This window comes from Lontra canadensis, unplaced genomic scaffold (assembly GCF_010015895.1).
Source record: "Lontra canadensis isolate GAN:19392208 unplaced genomic scaffold, GSC_riverotter_1.0 scaffold45, whole genome shotgun sequence".
Classification (NCBI taxonomy): domain Eukaryota; kingdom Metazoa; phylum Chordata; class Mammalia; order Carnivora; family Mustelidae; genus Lontra; species Lontra canadensis.
In genome coordinates this window covers 7,221,837-7,234,232 of record NW_022631039.1, presented here as the reverse complement: position 1 = coordinate 7,234,232, position 12,396 = coordinate 7,221,837, and the positions used below count along the sequence as shown (strand labels likewise).

General features: G+C 51.7%; 1 protein-coding gene across 11 annotated transcripts in view; it reads left to right on the top strand.

The window, feature by feature from the left end:
* Positions 1-12,396, top strand: part of CUX1 (cut like homeobox 1) — a 352,264-nt gene that overhangs the window by 208,195 nt on the left and 131,673 nt on the right. For all 11 annotated transcript variants that reach the window (XM_032872502.1, XM_032872504.1, XM_032872503.1 and 8 more), the window contains exons 5-8: positions 226-363; positions 4,146-4,269; positions 7,016-7,092; positions 8,743-8,809. In XM_032872502.1, coding sequence (XP_032728393.1) covers positions 226-363; positions 4,146-4,269; positions 7,016-7,092; positions 8,743-8,809 — 406 coding nt within the window. The remainder of the gene's footprint in view (positions 1-225; positions 364-4,145; positions 4,270-7,015; positions 7,093-8,742; positions 8,810-12,396) is intronic.

Below are 12,396 nucleotides of genomic sequence, written 5' to 3'. Positions count from 1 at the left end.
ACAACTACAAACTGTGGCCCTGGAGGCTGGGGCTGCGTACCCGTCCTTTTTAGGCTGCAGAAAAGCATCGCTGGCCTGTCCCCTGGGGCTCTGCAGGGGGGCAGAGAAGCCTCGGGGGAGCCAGGGGAGGCTGACCTCCTGGGCCCCGCCGTTGGCCTGCTCCGGGCCATGTACGTGGCTGGTCTGTGCCCAGAGTGGGGTGACGTGCATTGTCCTCTCCCGTAGATCCCGTGCCTGCCCTGGACCTCGGGCAGCAGCTCCAGCTCAAAGTGCAGCGTCTGCACGACATTGAAACGGAGAACCAAAAGCTTCGGGAAACTCTGGAAGAGTACAACAAGGAATTTGCCGAAGTGAAAAATCAAGGTTGGTGGCAGACGGTTCTGTGCTTTACTTTGTCTTGTCTTTGCCTTTTTTGTTGTTGTTGTTCCCCTCTGCCTCTGATTGCCTCCGCACGCTGTCGGGACGAGCTCTAACTGGATTCCATGTCACGATGTCAGGGTGGGACCCCAATCAGAATCGTTAGAGAGAGATGATAATAGTAATAACGCGTAGCCGTTTGGAAGCAAAACTTCTCCCAAGCACAGTGACGACGCCTGCTCTTACGGCCCCGTGACGGGCCTGCCCAGGAGTCTTTCCAGTTTTTCCCAGATCATCGTGGGATGGGATCAGCCTTTCAGAAGGCTTATGGGCGGCCTGCGGGTAACACCTGTCAGAGAGCCAGCTCATGATCAAAGGGCCGGAGCCATAAGTCCTTTGGTGATGGCCGCTGCTCCATGTCCCCTAGTCCTTCCAAGTTTAATGAAAGAGAACCAGCCGGGCTGCCCAGCCGGCGACCCACCCAGGCTGGGAGGGCAGAGGTCGCCCGGCTCTTCCTTTTGGGGAAGAACAAAGGGGTCTCTGCAGCATCTTGAATCCAGATGTGGTCACCATGTGCAGGAGCCTGCGGGCTTGCCTGTCTCGGGGACAGAGCGCGGCCCCATGTCGCAGCCGCTGCCAGTCGTTCTGCCAGCGCCACCTAAGACGTCACCCGTGTGTTCTGGTTTGGGCATGTGTGTGAGGGAGGAGCTGGGAGCCAGGGGCTGGCCTTTGGGGTGACTTCGGGGGAGCGGCCCTTTATCCAGTCTGTTCCATGCACTGGAGAACAATCACTTAGATCTTTAAAGTGTCCTTGGCTTTGAGACCATTGGAGACAGGCTTCGAGGGGCAGTCCTGAGGAACCCCTTTCCCCCGTATCGGGGGGAGAACACAGGCCCCCAGGAGCCCCCACCTCACTCTGGCTCCACAGGGACCAGTAAGCCTTTGGGGTGCATCGGGACAGCTTTGTCCTGCTTCACAGTGAGGCACTGGACACAGCGGGCTGGGATCTAGGTTAGAGAAGGGGCCGCCTTCCCCCACACTCCAGGTGAGAGAGAACCCGGGAATGCACGCATCCGGGTTCCTAGCAGCACTGCCTAGGAGGAGGGGGCTGCCTTTCTCCCTCCCATGACCTCTGACATCTCATTTTGACAGACCCGCTCTTCCTGTTTTTTATGGATGGGTTTTTGTTGTTGTTGTTGTTGGAGGAGGTGCAGGTGGGCCCTGGGCCCTGTGTGGTCTCCCTCGGCGACCAGGCTCTCTTGGCTCCCCCAGGGCCAGTTGCCCCACGAGGAACCGTAACCGGGTGTGGGATGTCCTCCCCAAAGGCCCCATCTGATGGGCTTTTTTCAGTGAGATACCCTAGTCCCCAGACTTCAGAATAAGGCTCCGGAGGCAGACAGACCTGCTTTGAGACCCTCCAGGGCCACTATTTAACTCTGAGACCTTAAACAAGTGATCGAGGGACCTCACTTCGTGAAAATCCTCCCTTTCTTGGGTGGGAGGCCTCACATCGTAACCACTAAGGATCGGGGTGGGCTTTCTTGAGATGCTGGGGGGCCCTTTAGTGCACTTTTCCTGGCACTCAGTAAATATCAGAGGATCTTACCGCCCACGGCTGTTTTTTCTAGAAATTCCTACCTTTCCTTACTTATTAATATCTTTACAAAATGACAGTTTCCTCTCCTTTCTTCCCAGTGTATGATGGTTTTGACTTGGAAAGGTGGAGTGCACATGACGTGTGTTTACGTCACAGCCGTAGTGTAGATGGATGCAAAGTTGAGCGGAAAGGGCCTCTTTATCAAGTGCTAGAACTTTCCCCGCCATTTAAAGCTGAGTGCATTGGCGCCCAGGCGTGCCTGTAGAGCAGAGCATTGTGGTTCTCTGTGTGTGGCCAGTCTCCTCCCCCTTCACGGGCTCACAGGGAGGGGCTCCGCTGGGACCCCTGGGCAATGTCCCGGACCCAAGCCGGCTTGCCAGAGGAGGACCAGAGGCTCCAGGACGAGCCAGCGCCGGCTTAGTCTCTGCTGGCCAGCGAGCATCCCGGGCGGGGTGGGGATGGCAAAGAGACGCCGTCAGACGGAGTGGGAGCCCCCGGCCGGTGCCCCGGCCTCCCCTGGGGGGAGCATGACTGTGTCACTCTGAGAAACACCGCTGGAGTGAGCACTGAGGTCCACGGGCAACACAAATATTTCCCACCAGTTGTGAGAGGCAGAAATGCTCCACGGTGACACAGTCACATAGACCCAACTTACAGAGCGTGCGTGTGTTTCCGGAGCTGACCTGTCATGGTGTCCACTGGGGTCCGCTCCTGCCCAGCTTTCTCCCTGTCACTGTGGCTCGACAGTGACGTGCGTGCTTAGCCGTGAGGCTCACACAGCGTTTCTTTCAGGCCCCAAACAGCCAGCCCCCAAAGCAGAAAGACCCCCTTTCTCCTTTCAGATGCCCTGACAGGGTCATTGGTTTTAATTTCCTCTCTCTCTCTCTAAGGAGAACCCAAAGGTTTCCACTGAATGAAAGTGGAAGGTTCTAAGGAGAGCCCTTTGGGTCCACTTCATGAAAAGGGCCCATTTCTTCTCTTCACGAAAGAGCCTTTGGCTTTTCTCCTCTAAGCCATGCGGGTACTAACCGCCCGCGCGTGGGGTCCGGCCTTGCCCCGCACGTTTGTGCAGCTGGGACTGTAAAAGCCACATGTGGGTCACAGCCTGAAGGACTGAGGGCCCCGGAGCAAGTTCTTACTTGGGCGAAGACCTGGCAGTCAGTATTGTTGCGTGAGCCTGAAGCCCCCTTGTCACAAGCGCCACCCAGGCCTCCCCCAGTCAACCTGCCTAGGCTCCCCCATTCATTCGTGCCTTGGCCCTTTCTCGGCCTCGCCTTCTACGAGACGGATCACGCACAGCAGGTGCGGCTCCCCGAGAGCTCTGCTCTGCTCGGAGCTGGGACCTCAGTGCCTGCCAGGGACAGTCCGGCACGGAGGGTGGGGTGGGGGTATCTGTGGGAGGGAGCAGTAGGAACAAGCCTGCCCTCGAGCCACCCACGGGTCTGAGTCAGGGCGCTGCCCTGTCCATTACATCTGCTTTGGCGTTCCCATTGGGTTCATTAAAGCGAGGGCTAGAAGATGCATTCAGTGGTGGTGGGGCCCAGGCTTTCTGGGGCCAGCTCTGCCCACACCCCTGGCACTCACTGTCCCGGAGATTTGGCTCTTCCAGGAGTCCCCTGCTCTGCGCACACAGCCCCTAGTTCCGGGGTGCGTCCCTTAGACGTGCACCGTGCCCGCTTAGCACACCCCATCCCCCACGGTACCCCGTCACTTGTGAACCCGCAGGACCACAGCGCAGGGCTAGGCACGTCTCTAGACTCACCTGACTTTGGCCAGGACCCCTTCTTCCAGAACGCACACATGGTTATGAACTGTTTTCTTTGTGAGAAAGTACTTAAACTGCACAAAAACACGATTCATCTTCCCTCAGTAGAGGACTAATTTAAAGCTTATCAATAAGATGATATTCTGTGTGACCACTGATCCTCCCCCCAACTTTTTTGTAAGTCGTATTGAAGAAACCGTAGCTCTTCTTCCCAGCAAAATCCATTGATCCTCCGCAGCCTAAATGTTTAAAGTTCAATTTAACATTTAGAGAGTAAAAGGTCTCCGAAGGGACTCGTAACAATTGATTTTGTGTCAGGGTTGAGGAGCTAAAGTTTAGAACAGCGATCCTGCCGGGTCGCAGAAGGCTTGTGTGTGTAGCCGCACAGAACCTGCGCCTCTCACTCCCATCTTTCCGTTTCTGCAGAGGTTACGATAAAAGCACTTAAAGAAAAAATCCGAGAATATGAACAGACTCTGAAAAGCCAAGCAGAGACTATAGCTCTCGAAAAGGAACAGAAGTTACAAAATGATTTTGCGGAAAAGGAGAGGTGAGTGTCTGGTGGGGTCTGCGCGCACTGACAGGATGTTCCTAACCCTGAACTTGACTCTGCAAGACGCGTTCGGAACCAGCTTGGGAGACCAGCCCGGAGGGCGGACCACGCTCCGCGGGGCTCTCGCCAAAATTCTGTTTGAAAAGTAAAGGTGTCCCTTACTCTGTCATCTGGGAGATTACCTTGAGGGCCATGCATTGTTTACCCACAGGGGGTGGTGTCAGGTTGCCAAGGGGACCAGAGTGCGTCCGTCAAGGCCACGCGGGTCCAAGGCTTGAGCACAAAGCGTGTGCGCTTGGTATGCGCTGATGTGAGCTGAGATGACAGGGCGTGGCCTTGTGCCCTCTCTGGGGATGTCCTAGACACACGCCGAAATCCTGCCACCTGGAGAAACGAATGCGGATATTTAACATCAGCCACAAATCTTGGGGTTTTTGTTTTTTGGGGGGGCTTTTTTGGGTTCTGGGCCTCTTTTCTATACCTCGCCACACTCCGTATATCAAGCAGCCGATGTCAGTAAAATTTGTTACGGATAGAGAAACAAGGCTTCAGATTCGGGACCTGCCCATGCCCTCCCAGCCAGCCACCCAGAGGTGGGACCAGAGCCCAGCTCAGCACTCCAGCCTCGGCCTCCCCGGTGGTCTCACATAGCCTCCCAGAGTCCTCGCTGCAGGACCAAAGCCAGTCCTATGCAGCATGGGAGAGCGGAGCCGGGTACTGCCTCCAGGGCAAAAGGGAGCCCCACAGGTTCAGGGCCCCTAGTGCCCAAAGCAGTTTCTCACCATGTTACTGATAGTAGCTAGAGTGAGGGGTCGGGGAGGCAAGCCATCAGAATGCCGGCCAGAGAGGAATGCGTAGGTAAAACCGGGCCATTCCCAGCTGGAACATGGCACAGCCATTAAAATAATAACAGTGTAGAATTTGAAGCGAGACCAGCGATGTATCCAGCATGATACGGAGTGGAAAACGCATGATAGACAATTACATACAGCGTGATTACCGCTACACAGAGCAAAGTCATGCGTCTGAAAATGGTGGGAGTAAATTCATCTGGGAATTTGATATTATTAAATTGGTTTTTCAAACTAGGTAGAAGAATTAATTTTATTTAAAGATGCAAATACCAGACTGACCACTCGGGAGAGAAGATAAAGCTAGATGATTTTTTTTTTAATGTCGTTCTTTACACCAAGAAATTGAAAGCAATCTAGGCTTTAAACATTAATAACTCAATTGTGTACATACCAGAAGAAAACTTGGGCAAGTATTCTGTTTTTAGTAATTTTGGAGTAGGTATTTCTTTCTGATCATAGTTGAAAACCGATTATTTAAACTGAGAAGACATTTTCCAACCACGTAAGGGCCCTCACAGATTAGTAGGGAAAAACGAGAGCTATGAAGTGGACGCCGGAGATACGCAGACAGTTCGTACAAAGAGAAGCAAATGCTCAGCTTTACTCAGCAGGAAAATTCGGTTTAATTTTATCTAGTGTTGGCGCAGGAAAACAACACTCACATACTGTTGGCAAGAGTTTAAATTAGTGAGTTTTTTTTGGTTGCTGGGAAGTTTCTCAATATCTATCAGAAGAACAATAATAAAAAAATCGCACGTACTCTTTGACCATTCTAATTCCTCTGCTAGAACCTCAGCAGATTCACTGTCACAATTACGCAACAATGTCTACATAACGATCACTGCAGAATTGTCTAGTAGGAAGAGGCAGTAAACAATCCAACAGTCCGCAGAGGCTGGTTACGTTAATTATTTAATAAGAATGAGGGGGAGCCACGTATGCTGGTGTAGAACGTTTCCAAAGTAAGGAAGTGAGTGAAAAAGCGGGCAGGTCACACGTGCTGTGATCCCTCTCACACTGAAAGGGACAGGGAATGTCTATTACACTGTTGCATATTACGTGTGAGTTTATAGTATACTTCTGCCGTGGGTTTTTTTTTTTAACTCAGAACCTGTAATAGTTTTATAATTGGAATATGTGAAAACGTGAGCAATCCCTTCTCCATAGGGATGGAAATTTGAGCAATTTTTTTAAACGATGTAATTTCTACTTTTCTGTATTCCCAGGTTTGTTAGTCTGAGAGCGTGTGTTCTCTTCATATGATGTAAAAATAATAAACTTATTTTTAGACATTTTCTGCAGATGAGGAGGAAGGAATGCTATTTATTGACCAGGGAATTCATCTGGAGATCGGGGGAAATGTAAATCCGGGGACGCTGGGTTCAAACACTGACAATCGCGCATTAGGTATTATGGTCACATTTACATTCCATTATAACAGACATGGAGCAGCTGTCACATCTATTAGCACATCCTTTATTCCAACAAATTCCTTCATTGTGTCAGCAAAATGTAAATGTATCATTCTTCTTGGGGAACTTCTGAAAACAATGAGTGCGTGATGATGATTTTTATTTTTATTTTTTTAAATATCTGGCACGTGAAGAGCAAGTTACGTTTAAGATGCCCGGCTGTGGCCATCAGCCTGCATCAGGTCCCGCGGGATGCACGCTCCACCTTGTGTCCCATGTGGGTACAGAGTCGGGGCGCTGAAGATTGGGGAGCAGGCACGTGACGCTCATGGCGCCCCCAGCGGTAGCCCCATCATGCACCCATGGCCAGTGGCATGGATTGCCGCAAAGATTGTTGGCCACCGAGCTCCAAAGCACACAGGATGTTCACGTTGGGGAATAAGATGACCAAGTTGGCTTTATTCTCTTCCATTCTAGAAAGCTGCAGGAGACGCAGATGTCCACCACCTCAAAGCTGGAGGAAGCGGAACACAAAGTTCAAAGTCTGCAGACAGGTGGGACGTTCTGTATCCTAGTCCAGTCCATTCGGAGAAGATGGAAGTGGGGGGCTTTGGGCTGTGCCCTTGTCCCCCTGCTCCCCGTGCCATACCCCCATCCCTGTACCAGGCCTCCCGGAGGAGTGAAGGAGCCCACGCTCCTCAGAACCGCCCCCCCCCCCCACCGCAGCCTCTCGACCTTGACTTCATTCTCTCCCACCCTGAGTCCGTAAGGTCCAGTGGGAGGGTCTGAATTCCTTTTCCATCCCTTCCACACGCCATCCTTTCTTTCTGCTCTTTTTCCAACAAACACAGCTAAATCGCCAAACTGTCAAGGACTGACATCTCATTTGGAACCATGAGGGGGAAAACAAAAAAAACACAACACTTCTTCCCATCTTAAACACAGTACTAGTAGAACTTTAAAATTTAAGATGCTCGAAAAGGTTGTGCTGGAGTTTTTATCGTTTCTTTATGCTTTTTTGTCCTTCTCCTCCTTTCTCTTTCTCTTTCTTTTCTTCCCCTGAAAGGGAAACTGCATCATATACTTAATTGGAACATGGGGGGGAAAACATCAGAAGACCTCATAATCCGAGGGAGTACCTCATGCCAGAGTGTGAGAACATAACCACAGCACATTTCCAGACACGTGAATGAGACCCCCTAGGATCTCAAGATACCTTAAAAACTCACTAGGAAATCTGTACAAAGAGATAAACAGTCCAGTAGAATGAGGGGCCAGAGACGCATACAGGTGGTGTGAGGGGGACATGCACGTGGCCAGTACATGCATGAAAAAACATTAACAATTCTTAACAGGCAAGAGAATGCTCATTAAATCAGGGGAAAGATGGTTTTGCCTGTCATACTGTCAAAAGAATTTTCTTTAATTGATAATATGCGGTGTTGTTGAGAGTATAAGAAAATAGTCACACTCCCAGTATTGCTGGGAACGTAAGTTGCCTCCTGGGACAGCCAGCCAGCTGGCGTTTGTCCAGAGTGTCTCGGCTCCTTACCCCAGGACCTTGGCTTCTGTGGGTCCTCAGGTGCCCAGCGTTTGGCCGGCTTCGTGCGAGAGCTCGCTGTTACTGCCTGTGTTCCGATACAGAGAGCTTTCCATGCAGTTCTGCTCAAGGAAAAGTGCAAGTCCCAGAAAGTATTTGGATCATCCTATCTGTGCAGGGTCAGGAGGGGGAGGAAAAAAAAAAATATATATATATATGCAATTATGTATGAAAGTATTTTTTAAATAATAAAATATATGTAAAAGCAGGGAATGTACACACTGAACCAGTAACAGGAATTATCTCCGAGGAGGGGACGTGGCTAAGAGGAGGCGGAAGTGAAAGGGGATTTTTTGGCCCCTTCTGTGTACTTTTGTTATCTTGGACTCCTTGGATGCGTATATACTGCTTGTGTACTTTTTCTTTCTTTCTTTTTCTTTGGCGGGGGGAGGGGCAGAGGAAGAGAGAGAGAGACTCTCGAACAGGCTCCGCGCTCAGAGCCCAGCGCAGGGCTCGATCTCATGACCCTGAGATCATGACCTAAGCCGAAGTCGAGTCAGATGCTTAACCGACTGAGCCACCCAGGCGCCCCTACTTTACCTTTTCTAATTTAATTTGAACGACTGGTATCTTATATTAAGGTTTTATGTCCTCTGCCTTTCAGCCCTGGAAAAAACTCGAACAGAATTATTTGACCTGAAAACCAAATATGATGAAGAAATTACTGCCAAGTAAGTGTCCGCCTGGCTCCCCGCGTCTGCATGCTTTTGGTCAGGTGTCCCCCAGCTTTGCTAATCCATGGAAGACACCCCCCACCCCGCTTTGCCCTCCTGTCTGTTGGCTTTCGCAAAGCGGTACAGGATTTAGGAGGCGCTCAGCCTCAGAGCTGCTGTGGGGACAACAGCATCACCCCCATGAGCTGCTCGCGTCAGTCTAATGACCATGGTGTGACAGTAAGCTCTGGAGCTCCTAGAGCACTGGAACTTGTGTCCTTAATTATTGGAAAGCCTCATCAACATGTGCCTTTTTCTAAGAAAGGTCGGGAACAGGGCATCTTATAGAAAAGGGGACACATGGGACCCTTCGGGGAGCTGGGTCTGTGCAGATGACGTCCCCTTTTCCCTGTGTCCGCGTCCTTGGCTCCCACACAGATGTATTTACTCGCGTCACCCCTTAGAACACTTGGCATCCATGTACGGACACATCCATGTACGGACACACAGGGCGTGCGTGTGTTGGGGGCGGGCATGTGTCACACGAGGCTCTTGCCAGAAGGAAATCCGTGATCTGGGCCAGCACGGATTCACTCCACCCGCGTGCGGAACACCGGAAAAGAAGGAACAGTAGTGACAGAAATCAAGAGAGATGACAAAGAGCAGCGGTTGTCCCTGCCCCAGTCTTCCTTTCAAAGTCCAGACAGGAAGGGCCACCAGACAAGAGGTTGAGCCACCTCCTGTCCTGGGTGCCTCCCCCAGTGTCCCCCAGAAGCCCATGGCCCCCAGGCTGCCTGCGCCAGTAAGGAGGGTCCCCCGCTGTGCTCCCAGTGCGCCTGTGCAGGCATCACTGTCCGGGGTGGGGGGGGCGTTGGCATCTGGCCCCCTATTCTGCCAGCCCGCCACCCTTATTTTTCTATTATTTCTTCCTGGATTTTATTCTACTAAGAATAGTCATTGTCTTTCTTGGTAAATTCCTTCTCCCCCCACCCCCCAAGGTTCATTATTTTGTTTTTGTAACCTACATCTCTTTCTAGAAGACATAGATATGTCTTGCATTTCTATAATTAACCAAAGCTTGCTTCGTTGCTCACTTCAAAAGTTGTGCAGCCTGTCTCTGAGCCCTTCTAAGCCAGTGTTTCTCAAACTGGGTGTCACAGGGCAAAGTCAGTGTAGTGAGCAGCAACCAGCTTGTTGAGCAATAAAAAAGAATGGAAAACGAAATAACAGAGCGGAGTAGACAGTATCACGGCTCCCGGCACAGGGTAGAGTCGAGTATTGTTTTGTGACACTTTCGTGTTCATTGTGTGTAGAAATCTAAAAATACAAATGTACGGTTATTGGGTTGCCGTGTGAAATGCGGTTCTTTTGTGGGGTCTCAATCAGAAATTATTTTGAAAGCCGCTACTCTGAGAATGTTTTAAGAGGCTCAGCTTCCAGAAGCTGGCGTCTCCTGCCCTGTCCTCCCGGGGCGTGCCGGGGAGGTGCCGTTAGCTGACCACGTGCACCTGCTTAGGGAAGAGAAGCAGCCTGGAGACATACGGCCTCTACTGAAGCCATTCAGAAATGACAGCAGATAATGCCACTTGTCACTTGAGGGCTAAGTACTGGTCCCTGAGTTAGACTTATCATTTCTTTATTGGGCATCTAGAGAAGCCACAGAGAAAATTTGTGTCCATTGAATTGGTTTGTTTTAGGTGTTGGGGAAGCGACTTAGCCCAGAAGAGCCATCTAGAAAGTGCTGACACGCTCCCTGCCCCCAGGTTTCCATCCCAGCTGGGTGGGGAATCTGGCAGCTGGGACCTGCCAGGGAGACAGCCCAGAGGGTCAGGGTCTCTCATCCTCTGTCCCCACCCTCTCTGACCTCGCTAGAGGCCAGGCTGACGCTGGGGGATGACAGCGTAGCCACCTGTCAGGGCTCTGCTCCCAGGTGACTGCCTCTTAAGATGACAGGGATGATTTTTAGTCTTGTTTTTCTAGTTACTGTTTATAGACACACTGACTCCTGGGCTGGACAGAGAAGCCGGCTCTGTCCTGTTACAGGTAAGAATTAAATCTTGGGTCCCCTGAACCAGCAAGGTCACCAGGGGGGCCCCAGAGGCCCTAGCCCTCCCCTCAACTCCTACAACCCTACTGGCATCTGATGGGCAATGGCGGTCACTGGTGTGGGCTCAGTGAGAAATATTTCCAGATTGTTTCTCATCATTTCAGTGTGTCCTAAGGCCAAAAAGATTTTTCCCCCCAAAATCCAATGAAATGAAAACCCCTGCATGACTTGCTCATGTTCGCTAAACTCCAGTGAGTGGAAATAGAAGCAGAAAGTATGAGAGTTGTTTATTCTGACAGAATGTTCTGCTTCGGGACCGGCTGTCGTCACAGACTGCTTTCGGGGCCATGGGCGCTCGGGGCGCGTCACCTTCCAGGATCGGAGCAGGGAGTTGCTTGCCTTCCCCCGAGAGGAGCAGGGAGGCAGGGGTATGGCGTGCCTGCATGTGCTCAGCGAGAACAAGCCTAACTCATGAGGGTCATGACTCAGAACAGAGCCACTGCTCAGCACAGCCAACATTTCTAGAGGGCCCCCTCTGAGCCTGGCCCTGTGCTCTGTCCTGAAAATCCCGAGGTAGAAGGTTCGGGGAGACAAGCCGTTGGAATCCAGTGTGATCACTGCTATGGTAGGGGGGCCGTCAGGGGGCACAGCGTGTGTGTGCCATTCCCACAGAGGGAATGTGGCAGCTTGAGCCAGGACTGGCCGGGATGTACCACACTGAGGCTTGCAAGGACCTGTGGCCTTTGGGACGAAGAGTGACCCCTGCCCTTACCTTCCCTGCTTCCCACTGCCAGAACTCCCGTGGCCGAACTCAGAGGCAGCCAGTGGGCAGCCTCTAGGGGAGGCTCAGCCAGCTGGAGCAAAAGGAAAGGGTAATCAGAGAAGCCTTCCTGAAGGAGGTTGACATGTGGTTTGTGGTTGAAAGATGAGTTCGGGTGAGGGGCTGCGGAGGCAAAGGAGTGCAGATGGGTGAGAACACGGGGCGGCCAGGCTCACCCACCAGACATGCCAGACATGGGGATGGGGCAGAGTGGGTGCCGTGTGTGTTGGGAACGGGGGAAAGACAGCGGACTCGGGCCCGCATAGGGGTTGGGCATTTCCCAAGTTGGAAATGGACTGACTGCTAACAAAAGGCAGCCTAGGGCCAAACTTACTGTACATGCTTCCCAGAGTAAGTCATCCACAAAACATGTGGACAATGGACTGAGTCAGTCCTCACTACTTTCTTGTAGCTTTGCGGGGAGTTCATCGGCCTGGGAGAGCGCCTGTGTGTGGAGGCTACCCCCCCCTGCATCCCTCTCCCCCTTTATTTTATGGGGAAGCTTTGTCACTCTGCCATCCGCCTCAGGCCCACGGTACGTGTCTCTTAGTAGACTAGACGTCTTCTCATTAATATGTACGAGTAGAAGCCCACTAGGGGCAAACCTTCTCACAAATGGTCTTAAAACATTTCTAAACTATTTCTTTTTGCTCTCCAAGAGTAGGGATTTCTTAAATCACGAAAGTGGGATGGGGTGGCAGGGTCCAGCCTAGGTTTCAGAGAAGGCTTCCCTGGTCA